At 41.4% G+C, this 16,600-nt stretch overlaps 2 protein-coding genes across 2 annotated transcripts; one reads left to right on the top strand and one right to left on the bottom strand.

Moving 5' to 3' along the window:
• Positions 1 to 278: 278 nt before the first annotated feature.
• On the bottom strand, positions 279 to 1,342 carry LOC119742057. The gene is made up of 2 exons (XM_038218074.1): positions 986 to 1,342; positions 279 to 674 (listed from the first exon to the last, which is right to left on the bottom strand). Exons 1-2 carry the CDS (start codon positions 1,266 to 1,268, stop codon positions 391 to 393), a joined length of 567 nt encoding a protein of 188 aa, XP_038074002.1. The 5' UTR covers positions 1,269 to 1,342; the 3' UTR covers positions 279 to 390.
• Positions 1,343 to 3,144: 1,802 nt separating this feature from the next.
• Positions 3,145 to 15,012, top strand: LOC119740836 (protein kintoun-like). Its single transcript, XM_038216286.1, has 4 exons — positions 3,145 to 4,798; positions 6,010 to 6,182; positions 12,261 to 12,413; positions 13,658 to 15,012. The coding sequence occupies exons 1-4, from the start codon at positions 3,187 to 3,189 to the stop codon at positions 14,735 to 14,737; spliced, it is 3,018 nt and encodes a 1,005-aa protein (XP_038072214.1). The 5' UTR covers positions 3,145 to 3,186; the 3' UTR covers positions 14,738 to 15,012.
• Positions 15,013 to 16,600: the final 1,588 nt, after the last annotated feature.

Genomic DNA, 16,600 nt, shown 5'->3' on the forward strand with positions numbered 1-16,600 from the left:
TTTTATCTCAGTTTGCACAAAATGTGGTTACATCATGACGAAAAACAAAACGAAACAAACACAGATTTTTAACGGACAGTTTTCTTTTCGATTTTATTATTCACAAAGTAGTATTTACAATGCTCAAATAACGTACATTATCAGTCTTTTAAGACAATTGTATGGTTGAGGTAAATATCTTTCTGTTGCGAATTCCAATCGTGGACCAAAGTTCCACGGCTTAATGGCTGTTGCAACCAAACAAAAAGAAAACTTATTACCAACATTAGGCCTATATCATTAACAAAATGAAAATGGTTATAATTTAATGATGTTTGTATCTACATGAGTCCCAAGTATTTACAATTAAGCGTAGATGAAGTGCATGGCTGTAATGCCTTTTAATCAGTACTATTCAACCGGCGAACATGTCCGGAGAGTGGAGACTGTCACGGGAGTGAGAAGCGTCTCCATCTGGACTGGGGAGGTAGCGATCATCAGCTCAGGGAAGGGAGAAGGGCTGTGGAGGTTCGGTGACGACGGGTAGCTGGTCTCCATCAAGGAGGCTAGCGAGTTGCAGTCCGGTGATGATGATGTTGGAGAGGGTAGGTAGCTTGGGCTGACAGAGGGCCTGACGGGAAGCGGTAGCTGGCAATGCACAGGAGATGCTGGCTGATGATCGTCCATCTGGTCACCTGAAAATACCAACCAAAAAAATATATGAATGAAAAAATACATATGAAATTTTAAAACGCAGAACGTAGACGTGACAGTGATGCAAAATTTTGATTCCATAATTGTGCATACTTTTGGCACTTAAACGACATCATTGAGCTGAAAACTTAATGAAATGCAGTACGAAATTTGAAACAACATAAGATACATCAGGCTGGCAGTACACATTTTAAGAATGACCCAAAATTCCACAATTTAGGCCTTCTTTTGGGAGCAGAAAATCAAAATACAAAACTGGGGGATTAAATCTACATAGAAAATTTGCACTCACCGAAATCATGTACATCTCGGATAACCTTCTCCAGATCGAAGAGACGGAGAGAGAAGTCATCTCTGACATTCTCTGCCTCATCATCGGTGTCGTCACGTCCCGGAGACTGAGTTCCGTCACTGCCCAGGTCGTGCGGCATCTCAGGGAAGTATCCGCCGTAGTGACACGGCCAACCATTGGGCCCACAGTCGGATGATGATGATAACTCTTCGTCGTAGGACTGACGACTAAACCATACCAACTCAGGGGACAGGTTCAAAGCGCAAGCGATCTTGAAATCCATGGTATAAGGACTCGGATTGATAAACTTGAATTACAAGGGAACAGAGCAGAATAATTGAGGTGTCTTCACAGATGAGAATCTGCAATCGAATGACAAGTTGACAATCACAAGGCTTGTGTAACCTAATCAGGACTGATTGAGAAAAAGAGACCAAAGTACCGCCCCTGACTTGTACCTGTACCCCCTGGCTGGTGAGTGGCAACACAAGTCGGCGGTGAAAGGATTATGCGGTTAGCGGAAGCTTCACAGGGCGGCGCGGCACCGTCAGAAGTTCACTGCTGTGAACTCATGAGCGAATGGCAAGCTCATGCAGAGATGAACCGAATACCCTGCCCCAGAGAATAATGTTGCATTCAGACAGTCAATTAAAAGAAGATTGGCGTGTTTGATACTCCTCAGCCAAACTGGCTTTTTGAAAAGTAAGATTGACACAAAAACTCCACTGAAGAGAAACTGTGTTGTCATCAAATTGAAAACGCTCGTTTTGTGCAACTTAGTCAGATGTGATCATCGTTTTACCTTCATGCATTACATAAATATGCTAAAGTGCGTTCTTAAATTCAGCTTTTTTCAAGACCTTTTTCATTAACAGTTGGAAGTGGTTCATGATGTACTGACGTTCAGATTAAAGTAATCTACCATTTTCTATTCGTAAAACCTATTTTTCTCCACGTGCTTCATTTGGCAGTAGAAACGAAATGGTATCTCCCATGGTCCATCGAAGGAAACGGCAAGAGACTGCGTGTTCCCTAAACAAAAGCCGGGCTTACAACGTTAAACAAATTAGGTACCTCCCATTGTCCGTCGTAGCAAACAGCGAGAGTCCCACTGTTCCCCAAAAACAAAACTGGCTTTTTGAAACGTTATAGATTGACACCAAAACTCCATTTTCAAGAAACTGTAGGGCGGACTATTATAGTGTCGTCAAACTGAAAAGTCTCGTTTTGTGCGACCTAGTCAGATATGATAAACGCGTACCGACTTCTTTTGTATTACAGGTTTGTCACGATATGAAATTAGGCGGCCTATTTCTGCTTATGTGATGCAGCAACCCGGACCCAAGGTTCAAGGCTTGGGTGCGACTCGACTTTTCACATTTTCTGTCTGAATTCGTCTCGAGGAAGGAATTTTTGGGTTTTCTCACTTTGGCAATTACATCCAAAATGCACGGAATCATGCCCAGCCAAGTCCGGGCCACTTATTCCTTGCCATTTTCTTCAATTCCCCAATTTCAATGGCTCTGGCAGAACTCTCTACTTTGAGAGCTCGGCGGATGGGTTTATTTAATACCGGTGTGTATATACCCACAGAATGACTGCTCACAATTTCGCCGTTACTCTACCATTTCATGTCAGTGGGCTCGAAAGTGGCACTATTTTGCCATGTTTTAGGGATCGTTTTTATGGCTACTTTTCCGCTTTAATTGGAAAAAAATAGAGGTCATCTTCGAGTGAGAATTGCTCGAAAAGTCAATGGTCAACCCACCAAAAAATTAAAAGAATTTTGTTATGAAAGATGACATTTTGATTATCATTTTTCTGTGCAGCTTAAATACCTGTAAGAGTTCTGAGTATTTTAAAAAGAATTTTGAAGTATGGGCTTTTAGCACTTGCTATGGAAATTGTATTGTACAATGTAGGTTTGCACCGCAGTGTAGGCAAAATAATAATGACTACGCGTGACCGGCCGCCGTGCTCAGCTAAACTGGTGCATTTTCCAAAAGAAATCCTGTGGCTATTTCATGAATCAGACATCTCGCGAAGTTTCTAGAAACAACATAGAAAGTGCGCCACCTATTGAACCTTTTTCGAAGAACTATGCGATATGGCGCGTCGATACTGTTCAACGACTGTTGTATGATTGCAACGTTAGTAGCGTGTACTTAATTCTGTATCCAAACGTATCATACAACATCAACATGGCGTCGTCTGGGGACCTGGATGTGACTCCCGAAGAAGTTGAGCGTATCTCCAAGGCTCTAAAAGACGAGAAATTCAGGCAGCTCTTTTTCGAATATGCTCAAGAAATATCTGATCCCGAAAACAGAAAGAAATACGAGGAGGAAATTTCTCAGTTGGAGAAAAATCGCGGCACCGATGTGGTGTTCGTTCACCCCGAGCCTGGATACGTGATCAAAACAAACGTGAATGGGGAACAGAAGGCGTTCATCAACGTGTGCAGGAGCGATAAGGTGGCCAAGCCAACTGCTACAGATGTACGGCGTGACAACGGCGAGGTTGGCACGCAGTGGTCGGTGCCGCACAGCCTTGCACCTGCCAGAGAAGATCTTGACAAGGGAGGGGGGAATTGTATGGTATACGATTGTGTGTTTCATCCCGATTGTTTCCAAGCTGCAGAGAAAGATAAAAGATTTGTGAAGCTGATGGACGACACTGTGCTCGATTCCATTGAATCCAATCTTGGTGTTAAACTGGATCGATCAAATGTGAAAAAACTCACCAAGTTGAAATTTAAGGGACAGCCGAGGCCAACCGTGATACGGACTAAAAGTAAAACTGGGCCGTCGGGTGAAACCGATGCCTTGAAGGATTTCAACATAGATTATCCTTACAAAGGAGTTGATGAGAGCCAGAAGGGAGAAAGCAATCCTCCAGCCAAGTCGGCAACAAAGATTTCAGGATCCCGCAATGCAACCAGCAAGAAGGACCCATCTGGTCCCATTGAACCCAAGTACAGCATCATCCATAGGGGCCATTTTGACATGCAGCATTTCACCAATGCTCCCGACTCCATGCCAACCACCAGGCCTCAAGAACTCGTTCTCAAGATACAGCTGCCTCTCTTGAAGTCGATAGCGACGGTGCAGCTGGATGTCTTCCAGAAGCAGGTTGTCCTGGAGTGTCAGAAGCCAGCATCGTACAAGCTTGATCTGGTTCTTCCTTATCCTGTCGATGAGGAAAAAGGAGCTGCAAAGTTCGACAAAAGCAAGTCCTGCCTGACCATCACCCTTCCGGTCCTGCCCCCAGAGATCCCGAAGCTTCCGACCTTTGCCCCTGAGCCACAGAATGTCTCTCTTGTGGAAGAAATCCAGCAGAACGGTGATCTGGACCAAGCACCTAGTGAAACTTCTGTGGAAGGTGAAGTGAAAAGTAAAACAACCAACCATGAAGGTGATTCTCCCAATGAGGAAGGCCCCAGCAACTCGGTCGATGAGTCAAGAACTTGTTCTAGGAGTGAAGCTGCAAATGATAAGGAAGGGACGCAAAATCAAAACCGTCAAGACGTGCAGCCAAGTCAAGAAGAAGGAACTCCACAGCAAAATGGCATAGAGGAGAGCAGGGAAAGCACAAGTTCCGACGACATACATAGCGTAGCTTCGCAAAATGTTCCGACTAAGATGGAAAGTGATGCAGAACAGTGCCCAGATTACACCTTCAGGCAAGATGATGAAACTGCATCGTTCATTCTGCAAGTGGCCAAAATAGATGCAGATAATCTTCACAAACAGATTTCTGATGACAAAACAACAGTATCACTCAAATTCCAAAGCAAATTCATCGTCAATGGAGGTATTATAAATACTGTTTTATGATGGCCTTTGGTTTAGTCAGTCAATTTCTTTAAAGGTGTAGTCCATCATTTGTAATTTGTGCATTTTGCTCGTTTGAAGCAACAAACTCGCTCAACATATGTATACCGCTATCCTGGAGGCATAGTTGTTAAAAACATATATACCCCGTGCTTCTTCTTTGTTTGCGGGGGATTGAATACACTGTAAAAATGTAAGGAATTAATTTGAGTGCAATTACACAGTTCAAAATATGCCATTTAATTGCTCATAAGACTGCAGATTTATAGTGTATTTAATTGATATTGTGTTGACGATGACATTGCCAGAGTTCTTATATTTGTTTATTTCCCCACACTTTTGATATTCTGTTTTATGTCAAAATATCACAATTGCTCTGTAAACAAAAAAAAACGTCTCTGGCGTTGCAGATATAATAATGCATCGGCAGACAAAGACGTTTCTTAACCCTAACTCCCTAGGATTGCTAGGATTACTATCCTTGCTAGGATGCAACCTCAGTCCTGCAAAATCCTTCAACTGCCTCCATGTAAAAAAAAAAAAGGCATACACCCTCAATCCTCCCATGAGTGGTGACCACTGCCTCAATCCTGCAAAATCACAGGCAATCACTAATAATGTGTTGAGGCAGAGCCAGTGACATCCTGGAGCAGTGCGAAGGATTTCAAGTATAATCTAGGGCTAAAGGTGTGCACGGCTGAGCATGAATAACACAAGGTCCGGCCCAAGATCTTGACACAGGTGCATCCTCCATAAGGCAAAAAAAAGTAATAGTTCTGCTTCCGGTTATCCTACCTAACCTATTTTGACAGCCCCTTCCAATATATTTTTTGGGGAAAATGAGAGAAAACCCCCGAAAATCATCAATTACTACCTTTTACCCTTGACTACCGGTACATGTAGATACCTCCATATGATAGTATACAAAAAAAGTTGCAAAAAAAAATTTAAAAAAATCTCTACCTACCTACCCTAGTTTCAAATGCCATGTAATCGGAAGCAGAACAAATTTTTTGGGGGCCTAATCAGCTGCACATTTTTGCCATAACCTTAATCCTGCAAAATCCTCCGTTTTGCAAAGAGGATTTTGTAGGATTTGGGAAGATGGGTTCATGCACTGAGCCTGAAACCTAACAGTTTAACAATAAATGTCTCTAAATTTTCTCCCTTGTTTTCTTTTTGGATAAACAGAAACAGTGACCCTGCCCTACTCATTGTGTGTGGTGTTTGAGCCCCAATGCCAACTTGAAGGAATGGAGATGGACGTGCAACAAACAGAAGCCGTTCTTCTCCTGCACAAAGCATCAGCCTCCCGTGGAGAATGGTCTCAATTCAAGGCTGGACCATCCCTCAGTGACTTGGAGGTAAGCTAGGCCTAAAATTTGGAACTCTTAATACTGTATATATGAGAGTCGTAAAACTTAAGGTATTGAAAACATGCAACACAAGAAAAAAGACTGGCACCTGAAACAACCAGTCCAACACCTCTTCAGTACTAGTCTTCAATCAACTGTGCCAAAAGAAACATCTGGCATGTCTGGTACTGGTCTCTATTTCTACACATTTCTCCAAAGTCAGCCACCAGACTAACGAAGAGGTCAATATTTTCAAACAGTTGGACCATGGTTGGACATGTACCAGTCCAGCCTTTGGCCTCTATTTGATATCACTTGACTTCCTTCTCAGGTACAAAATATTGAAGAAAAGTCTCCTTTAAAAATTGAATTGAGACTTCCAACTTGGTTGATGAAATACTAAGGACTTCGTCTTTGCCTCATGAAAATTTTGGGAAATTTTGTCGGCTAACATGGCTAAAGAGGGGGTAAAGTTTGCCTGGTTTTGCTTTGCATGTTTTTTCAGTACTCAAGGTCCCAGTTTTATATGAGATGGAGGTAAACCTCTTCATCCAGAAAGAGCCAGACCATTTTTTACCTTTAACCATCTCACAGCGAGGAGGTAGGGTGAACGTCAGACTCAACCGCTTAGTACATTTGCAAAACACTTAGCGTAACCATTTGGCAGGGAACAGGGTCTCATTTGGGGGATGTTGTTGGGCCAAATAAAAAATAAACCACTTTCTTGCCCCTGTCTGCTTTTAATTCATACGTTTGCAATATATGTTGCAAATTTTGTCAATGTATCGTCTTTTTACGTGTTTCTAACAAAATTGTAGCTACATGTATGTAGAAAGGGTGACGGCTCCTTTGGACACAATTCTGCATCAGTAAAACTGTCGAGAAAAATGGCAGAATCCATTCACCGTCTTAAAAAAGTCACCATATTGGGAAAAGAAAAAGGGGAGGGGGGCTGTCTCCTTCGTTTTTTATTCAAATAGCGTGTATAGGGCTGTCCTTTTTCCAATAATTCAGTCTTGGATTACTGGAGACTGTATATTCCAATATTTGAAACTGCCAGCTGCAACTGCGTGCTGCACCGGTGAAAAGTTGCACAAAGAGTGCTAGTTAAAATTGGCATGCAGCAATCGATATTGGATGCTGGAGTGTTTTGCAGTAAATAATTCTTTTTTTTTATAACAGTAAAAGGGCTTTAAAGGGAATACATACATCATTTGCTTTTGCTGTAATTTTCAGAAATGGATGGAATTGGGGGGTTGGTACATGTAGTACATAGCAAATATAGTTACACTGACTTTTTTGAAGTTTTGGGTTCGAGAAATCTATAAAAACCAAGAAAAACAATACTGTTCCTGTAGTCTGGTTCCCTGACTCCATTTAAGAAGAAACAGAGCAGTTTATGTACATTGGGGAATTGTAAGGTCAGGGAACCAGTCTAGCTGGCTTGTACCCGTTCATAGGTGTATAATCGATTGCAAACAAATGTGATGGTCAATTGGGGCCAGTATTTGAAAAAAAGCCAGTTTTTTTCCAACGCTGGTCGGCCGACCAGCGTTGGAAATTGATACAAAAATACCACTTTTCTTGAAAATGACAGTATACCAGGTGCCATGATTTTACAGGATGCTTTACACTGTCATTCACTAACAGTCCAGCAAGGTATTTTAAAACAATTTGGTAGTTTTAGTTTTTGATGTTTGCAAATGTTGTATTTTCCCTTTAAAGGGAATGTACATGTACACCATTGGCTTTTGCTGTAATTTTCAGAAATGAACTATTTGTTAAACTGAAATATTGTTAAACTGACATGTTTGAAGTTTTGTGTTCGAAAATGCTGGAAAAACCAAGAAAAACAAAAATGTTCAAGAAGTCTGGTTCCTTGACTCCACTAAAGATAAAATGGATCAATTTATAGATGCCGGAAAATTGTAAGGTAAGGGAACCAGTCTAGCTGGCCTGCACCCGTTCATATGAACATCTAACCAATAGCAAACAAAATTTGGACTGAAAAAAAGTGTAAAGTTGGAGCAGTAGTTGAAAAAAAGTTAAGTTTTTCCAACGGTGGTCGGCCGACCACCGTTGGAAATGTATACAAAATACCATTTTCTTGAAAATGACTTCACACCAGGTGCCATAATTTTACAGGATGCTTTAGACTGTCATTTACCAACATCCTAGTAAGGTATTTCGTAAAAACTTGGTAGTTTTATTTTTCGATGTTTGCAAATGTTGTATATTCCCTTTAACCTGCTAAAAGGATGTTTACAATGAACAAAAACCTGGTTGTTTACATCGGACAAAACGGAGTACGCATACATTTTTCCTGCTGTTTTCATTCAATGTACGATACACGTTGTGTGTGTCACACAAATTACACACAGCACCAATGCGCAAATGTTGTTTGTTATACGTCTGCAGAAGGCCAACACTGTATGGCTGGAGTCACAACTAGCACTGAACAGCTTGATTTTTCGGGACGAAATTGTGACCCCTGAAGTTCGTTCTCGCAGGATTCTCGCAAGAATTACACAAAAATGCCCAGTTTTTAAAGGATGGTTGTGTTGATGTTTATTTTCTCCTTTAAAATGCTCTTTCCATTTAATATCATTTCGTTTAAAATGCGTTTTGTAGCCCAATTGAGCGTATTCCATGCCGTAATATGAATTTCACATTTTCAACTTTTTAACTTTCTACTCCCCTTAACATGTATTAAAACTATTTGACATCCCTTTTTGGTTAATTGTATTGAAAAGTGGACCTCTTTACATATGTAAAAATTGCCCATGCTTTTGCATGTTCAGTTTAGGGGATTTCTGTTCAAATTGTGAACCCAAACATTTGCTCATTGAAAACATTTTGTGTCTGACACAAGTTCCACAACAAATCACCAAAGAAAAGAAAATTTGTGACAGCAAAATATCCAAAATTCTGGCAACTTTTGGTGCTGAAATAGCTGTAACATTGAGGTCTCTGCCTGAAATAAAATCACACTTTAGCTCATGAATATGGAAATATTCATCAGTATAAAAGTCAAAAAGGCACCAAAATACCCTTGAAAATGGCAAAACGAAAATTGAAAATGAGGTTAAATAGGACACAAAGACAAGTTTGTATTTTCAAGGTTCCATTAAAAATATTACATTGCATGAGCCCTTTAAAGGGAATATACAACATTTGCAAACATCGAAAAATAAAACTACCAAGTTTTTATAAAATACCTTAATAGGATGTTGGTAAATAACAGTCTAAAGCATCCTGTAAACTTATGGCACCTGGTGTGAAGTCATTTTCAAGAAAATGGTATTTTTGTATTTTTCCGACCACCGTTGGAAAAACCTAACTATTTTTTAACTACTGCTCCAAATTCACCATTAATTCAGTCAACATTTGGTTCGCTATTGGTTACTTGTTCATGAACAGGTGCAAGCCAGCTAGACTGGTACCCTTACATTACAATTTTCCGGCATCTCTAAATTGATCCATTTTATATTTAGTGGAGTCGGGGAAGCAGACTACTTGAGCAGTTTTGTTTTTCTTGGTTTTTCCAGCATTTACGAACACAAAACTTCAAACATGTCAGTGTAACAATATTTGATCTATTATACTAACCCCTCAAATAGTTCATTTCTGAAAATTACAGCAAAAGCCAATGATGTATATTCCCTTTAAGCTTAGTTGTTCTAAAGTATACGCATAAAAAATGGTCCAAGTCTAAAATTATGGCAATATAATCGTTTCCTGTTGATTCACATCATACGTGTTGTGTGTAGCTTATCCTTCCATATCAGCATGACAGAGTATGCAAAATATGACTAAATGACCTTTGAGCTTCCTACATGTTTATGTTAATGCATTGATTGGAAGTGCTGGATTTACAACCGGCGGACAAACACAATCCGTGGAAAAGTACAATATCATCAGTCATACGTAGTGTCACACATGGCTGGGTCAACGACACACACACCCACAAACCTGCGACAGCTACAATAGAGTTGTGTCAAGAATAGCTCTGTGTTGAACAAGTTTCTAGTGCTGACTGGTAGTTGGTGTTTTTGCTTTTTTTACATTGAAACTTTGTCAACGTCAACTCTTAACAATATGCAGTTCTTTATGACTCTGAATGTGATGTAGAGAATTCAGTGGTTTGTAAGGCACATGTAGAACTTGGTTGATAGTTGCAGCAGGCACAATTCTAGTGGCTTGTGGTTTTCAACACTGCAGTTTGAGGAGGAAGCAGTTGCTGTCTCAATCTGTGAAAAGTTGGGACAAAGGGTACGGAAGTAATTGCAAAACCATAATGTACGTGATGTATACATTACACCTGTACTTTCCTAATGTGTGGTCTGTTTATACCCCAAAAGAATTTGACAAATTGTGAAATTGTTGCATTTGAATCCTCGATGTTTTTGACCCAGTCGTGACCCGAATAGTACTATCAGGTGGAGCTATAATAATTCAAAGCTTTGCCTCGCCCCCCCCCCCCCCCCTCCTTTTTGGGTAGGTGGCTTCGCTACCTATCCTGGGGATGGTGCATTAGGCCAAAAAAAAAAAGTTTCCGGTTTCTGGTATGCGCGCGCGTCGCCGTAGCCATGCGCGTCGGCAAAATGAAAAAGTTTTTTTTTTTCAATGAAAGATGATGTCTCAAAACCGCCAAACTCACTGGTTTGACTGGAATCCTGCTACTGCACAATTTTAACTTGTTTTTAGATGGGGTTATGATCGAGGATAAGCTTTATGTGGCCTCTCTGGACTCCCATATATTTGCACTGAGTTTAGTCAGGCACCATTTGCAGTCATCAGCCGACATTTGAAGCAAAAAAGTCAGGTAAAAAAAAAAAAGCCGCGTCGCCGCACCACTTTTTGGACAAGCTCCATACCAGAAACCGGAGACTTATTTTTTTTGGCCTTAGGCTTTGCGGGTGAACAGCCACTTCGAGGGCAAAAGCCTGCTTCCTGGTTGATAACTTTTGAACGATCAACTCATGAACGATCAATACGTGAATATAATTACACACCTCTTGCACTCTATACTATAGCGATGATGATTAACATTTGAAGAGCCAATGAATTTCCACTTTGAGTTCATCCTGAATTCCGTTATTATAGTGTTTACATCTTATCATTTAAACATATAGGGCCTAATAATTAGGAAAACTTATAAATCTGTCAGGATTACAGATTATAATTAATATCTACATAATTATATGTAACTGAAAATCATGTTAAGCTGTACCAAAAAGAGCCGGAAATTGGAATCGACAAATTTTGTAAAGAGTGCACGTAATTTCTTCAGTTTTGAACAACAAAGTATGATGCTGAAACTGTATTGTATTTAAAGGTTGGACTCCCTCATACATGTACATGTCTAAATGCAGTCCAATTTGTGTAGAAGTAAAAGTAGGGCCTAATTGTTCCAGAGCATACAGTCACGTGTATTTATTAATTCTGCTTTTAAAAGCTAAGTGTTTCAGCTTTACAAATTTTAAATTTAAAATTGCCTCTTGGTAAGCTACTGGGATGTTGGTTTGCATAGTTAAATGAGACGAGCCATTCTCAAGAAAACATGTATTTCTTTCCAAAGAAGCCACATTTAAGACAATGTGCAGTAACCAGTGGCTTATTCATTGCAATATGTACGTAACGTGGATGTCAAATCCCACTCTGTTATATAATCAATCAAAGGCTGGCGACAACTTCAGTTGATAAGCACCAAACATTATTTACCTAGCAGAAAACGGGTCACCAGCCACACCTCAAACAATGTATGCATGTATTTTGCTTGGGACCAATTCTTCTGCTGATTCATGCTCAGCACATAAATCTGCAAAACATTATTTTAGTAGGTCTGTGAAATTTGGCCCCGGTGTTGGTTTTTGACGATTTGTGATGCTTAGGGCAGAGATCAAAAGGATTCTTCCCGTTCTGACGGGAGCGCCCGCGTTCCTCCTGTTCTGACAGAGATTAACTAAACCCAACAATAGGCCCGTTCTCCCGGGGTAGAACGCCCAGCTTACCGGGCGCCCAGCGAAGGACCGGAGCTCATTATTATAGTAAAAAGTTGTTTTGTTTTCCCACTAATCTCTACAGGCTAAACTCTTTTTGACTGAGGAGAATGTACGTGAACACCTGAGCGACATGACAAGGAAACACAGAGGTAAACGTGCAAGGTCTGCTGGCAACAGTGGCATGGACTGCGGTGTCATTGAGGCTTCGAACAATAAGCTGGTCATCGAGTTGGAGGTAACTTTTTGCAGTTAAGATTTAAATTTGTCCAATGAAGTAACATTTAGAAATCCCCCCAACCCCTTCAGAAAAAAAAAAGTGGCCAAAAATGCAAACTGAAAAACAAAAAATTGAAAGCAGTGTTGGTAATCTGCTAAGTTTTGAGGTCCTTATCTTTAATTTAAAAATTCCCAATTTGTGGGTTGGGGAAGAGGGTAGGACTGTTACTTTTTGAAGACAACCAATTTGAATGGAGCCCGATTTTCCTAAGGTTAACCCCTTCACAACGGCTGATGGTTATAGCCACACTCCGGAATGCGGTGGTCAGCCGTGGAATGCCCTCTGTGTACAGCTGGTTGGCTGTGCAGTAACCCCCCCCCGCCCTGCCCCTACTGCGCATAGGCTAACTGTGCAGTGATGCATGTAAGCCTGTGTGCAGTGAGGCATAAAAACCCGGGGGTAAGGGGTTAAACACTTTGACCTAATTTAAAAATGACATTTCCCGGCACTGGTTCAATGTCAAAGACTGAAATTTTTATTCTACGTGTATATTGTTTTTTGTTTTTTACTTAATTGTAAGAGTACAATTAACCCTAACTGGTTGATTAACCCTACTGAGTTTACGGAGTAGAGTACCAAGTCCGTCAAAATCCATCACTGACTCTGCTTGACATATTAAAGTTTCAGGACAAAATCCCTTGAAATCCACCACAAAATCCACCATTGCTATACCGGTAGATTGATTTTTAGTGACTTGGTACACGTAACGTATCTGCCATAATCCCCCCCCCCCCCTTCCCCAAATGGGGATAGATTTTGATGGAGTTGGGAAGGTTAGGGGTTGAACAAAAATTTGCAATGAACATTAACCGTCAAAGACAATAAGACATTGCTTGTAAAGTGAAATTACTTTAACTTGACAAATTTGCGGTGCAGTGGTGTAGATGACTGATGAATGTCAGCTTGTCAAAGATTTCTTTCAAGGTTTGGGAGATTATTATGAACTGAATGTTTGGGGGGGGGGGGGATTGGGGGGAGTGCACTCATAGTATGTTAATTATATTTCCAACTTCACAATGGAAACATTCAGTTAATTATTAAAGACATGTAATTGGTCAAGCAATTGGGAAAGGAAACATTATACCTGTCGTCATGTATTATTTCTTATAAGGGTTATTTATACAAAGTCTCTTGAATGACGGACAGAATTCTTGATTGTCAAGAGAAAAGTTATGAAAACTACATCTTTTGTCCTCTATCAGGCTAAAACAAACGGCGATGTGGGTAGAGAAGATGAGGTAGCGGACGCGGCACTTGGCACTGTCACAGACACAGTGGTAGATGCAGTGATAGGAGAGCTGTCTACCACCGCAGCCTCACTCAAGCTGGATCTCCAGCATGGGGATTCATCTCCGGGTAGTGACACCTCCAGCCCCTCCACCCCCTCCACCCCGTGCTCTCCGTCTGGCCTGAGAAGCGCCCTCAAGGACGGCAACCACAGCCACAGGACCCAGCGGTCCGTCAGCTTCAGCGAAGACGTCGTGGTGGAGACCATGGTCCGAAGCAGTCCCTGCAAAACCAAAGGTAAGAACAATAGGCACCAGCCACCCAGACCCCGACGGTTCATCACAAAGCTCCGAGATACATCCCAGAACCAGAGCACCTGCAGCGACTCCGAGGTCCACTATCGGGGCGGAGCTAAAGGAAGGCAGCAGGAGGAGGAGGACGAAGATGAGGAATTCCTAGAGGAGGTGGTCTTTCCAGAATGGGTTTGTGTGGATCGGCAGACAAGCAGTGACTCCAGCGGGGGCGAGAGCACAGCTGTGGTCCAGGACAGTAGTAAGAAGAAGAAACCCAAAGCCAACAAGCGGCAAAGGAAGAAGATGAATGCTGCCAAGAAAGCCATGGCATTTGACGATGACAACGGCGGCATGAAGGAGGCATGGTTTGAGCCCAGGCATCCTCTCCGCACTGCCTCATCTGAGGGAAGTCTGCCAGCATCCATAAGCCACACTGAGGACAAGTCAGGGGATCCCGCCGTAGCCCAAAAGAAACATCACAAACAGCCTCCAAAGAAGGACCAAATCAAGAATTTAGCCCAGCCAGAAGTAGAATCTATACAGCAAGAGGAGAAGTCTCAAAATGACAGTGCAAAGGATGAAATGGTACCACTCGACCAAGTTGACTATCCAGCCCAACCAGAAGCAGAGTCCATGAAACAAGAGGATAAATCCCAGAATGACGGTGAAAAGGACGAGGAAGTGCCTCTGGAACTGCAAGATCACAGGACTCAGAGCGCTGTAACTTTAAGCAATGAGGTCATGTTTGAGCTGGATGATTGAGATTGAAGTGCTGCAACAGGGGGTCGTTGCCGTCAAGAAATATTCTTTCTGGTATTCTGCCTTACCCTGAAAAAGCTGGACAAATATACTGCTTTCCTTATTATCTGCGCCCAGTCAGCATACATGTACACATACATGTAGCCGAAGGGATATACTCTACACAGTGTCCTGAAGTAATGTAAGCCCATGTGTGTTATAAGTATAAATTTGGGGTCCACTTTTTTTCCTGTCCTTGTTACCTTAAACATCTATGATTTTGTTTTCTGATGCACTCCTAGGCCTGAATGCAGTCATCCTCCAAGAGTGATTATGAATAGCAAACTGCCTAAATAACAAATAAACAATAGTTTAGAGTCATTTTTAATGATACTTGAATTGCAAATTACAAAGTAACCGAAGGTTACATGGACAGGGGGAAAAAAATATCACACTTTGGACAGATGACCCATGTGGAATCTTTAATTAGTTCAGCATGTGTAGTGTCTTGTGGGTGATCTACATGCATCAGTATTAAAACACTGTGATTGTTCATTTTTTAGTGAGAGCATACTGGTTTGAACTTTTCTGGGAAGTTTTCTAAAGCCTGCCGCACACGAGAGCTATCTGCTGAGCAAAAATGCACTCCTGGCTGTTTGCTCAGAACGTACATGTAGCTCACCATGTGAGGTGAATTTTTGCTGCCTTTTCTGCCTTGCGAGGCCGTGAGGCAAATATCTTTCCTGTTTGATTTGTTTCGCCTTGCAAGACAAATAACTCAGCGTGTGCGGGGCAGCCGGACCTACATGTACGTGGTGAGCCAAAAGAATTAACTCGCCAATGAAAGCACATACTACTCTGTTCACATGATTTCAAAATGGCGGCCCCCAACGAAAGTGTTGGCAACTATATTTTAGAAGAGAAACTGGTCCATTTGTGGCCAGATTATCCTTGTTTGTATGACGTTTGGTCACCCAATTTCAAAAATCGGGATAAGCGCCCACAGGCATTAGAAGGAATTGCAAAACAATATTTCAAAAATTTTTGAAATCATTTTTGCAAAACAATTTTTTTAATCATGCAACCGACAAACAAGAAAAATCTGACCACAAAACAACCAACAACCTCTAGTAAAATGTCGTCGCTGACGACGTTGCTGACACTTTCGTTGGGGGCTGCCATCTTGAAATCATGTGAACAGAGTATGTGCTTTCATTGGCTAGTTAATTTTTTTGGCTCAGCGCGTAGCTCAGGTTGCCTGCACATGGTGACTTTTTTGCCTCCATTAACAGGATAGATATTTGCCTCACTGCCTCGAGAAAAATGGACTGCGCATGATGAGCCACGTGCTGAGCAAACAGCACCCCTTGATTTCCTTAGTATCTACATCTACAGCATTTGTTGTACATGAATTGATTTTGTTTGGGCGTCGGTTTGTTGGATTCTCACCAGCTTTTTTCGCTAATGTAAAAAGTTGTTATCTTGATTACAGTAGTGCCATCTTATTGTTCAATGTTCGAGGTTTCAGATTGTTCAGGTTGGGACTCTTGAGTAATCTGAGCAGCAGATCTAGCCCATTAAGTTGTTTAATTTTTACCCCCTGGCTTTAGCCAAGAAAGGGGGATCTTACGATAGTACATTCCTTCTGTCGGTGTGTCTGTGTGTTCCATTTTGGTTACATGTAGGTTAACTGTTTAGCGCTGTCTTATGAAGAGTCAGACTTCAATCTCAACCAAACCCAGTGACCAGTGACAATAATGTAGGGGGACTTCATATGATTTGAGACATTCGAGGTCAAAGGTTATCTAGGGGTCAAATGAGGTCATTGTTGTTTTTGTTTAGTGAAGCTGAAAAGTGCTGTTGTATGACAAGTCATACTTCTCTTTC

Source organism: Patiria miniata, unplaced genomic scaffold, assembly GCF_015706575.1.
Source record: "Patiria miniata isolate m_02_andy unplaced genomic scaffold, ASM1570657v1 HiC_scaffold_5, whole genome shotgun sequence".
NCBI classification, from domain to species: domain Eukaryota; kingdom Metazoa; phylum Echinodermata; class Asteroidea; order Valvatida; family Asterinidae; genus Patiria; species Patiria miniata.

Coding starts and splice junctions, on each gene's coding strand:
- LOC119742057 (XM_038218074.1), bottom strand. CDS start 1,268: ATGGATTTCAAGATCGCTTGCGCTTTGAACCTGTCCCCTGAGTTGGTA. Junction 675..985: donor CCGAGATGTACATGATTTCG/GTGAGTGCAAAT, acceptor TGGTATTTTCAG/GTGACCAGATGGACGATCAT.
- LOC119740836 (XM_038216286.1), top strand. CDS start 3,187: ATGGCGTCGTCTGGGGACCTGGATGTGACTCCCGAAGAAGTTGAGCGT. Junction 4,799..6,009: donor CAAATTCATCGTCAATGGAG/GTATTATAAATA, acceptor TTGGATAAACAG/AAACAGTGACCCTGCCCTAC. Junction 6,183..12,260: donor CATCCCTCAGTGACTTGGAG/GTAAGCTAGGCC, acceptor TAATCTCTACAG/GCTAAACTCTTTTTGACTGA.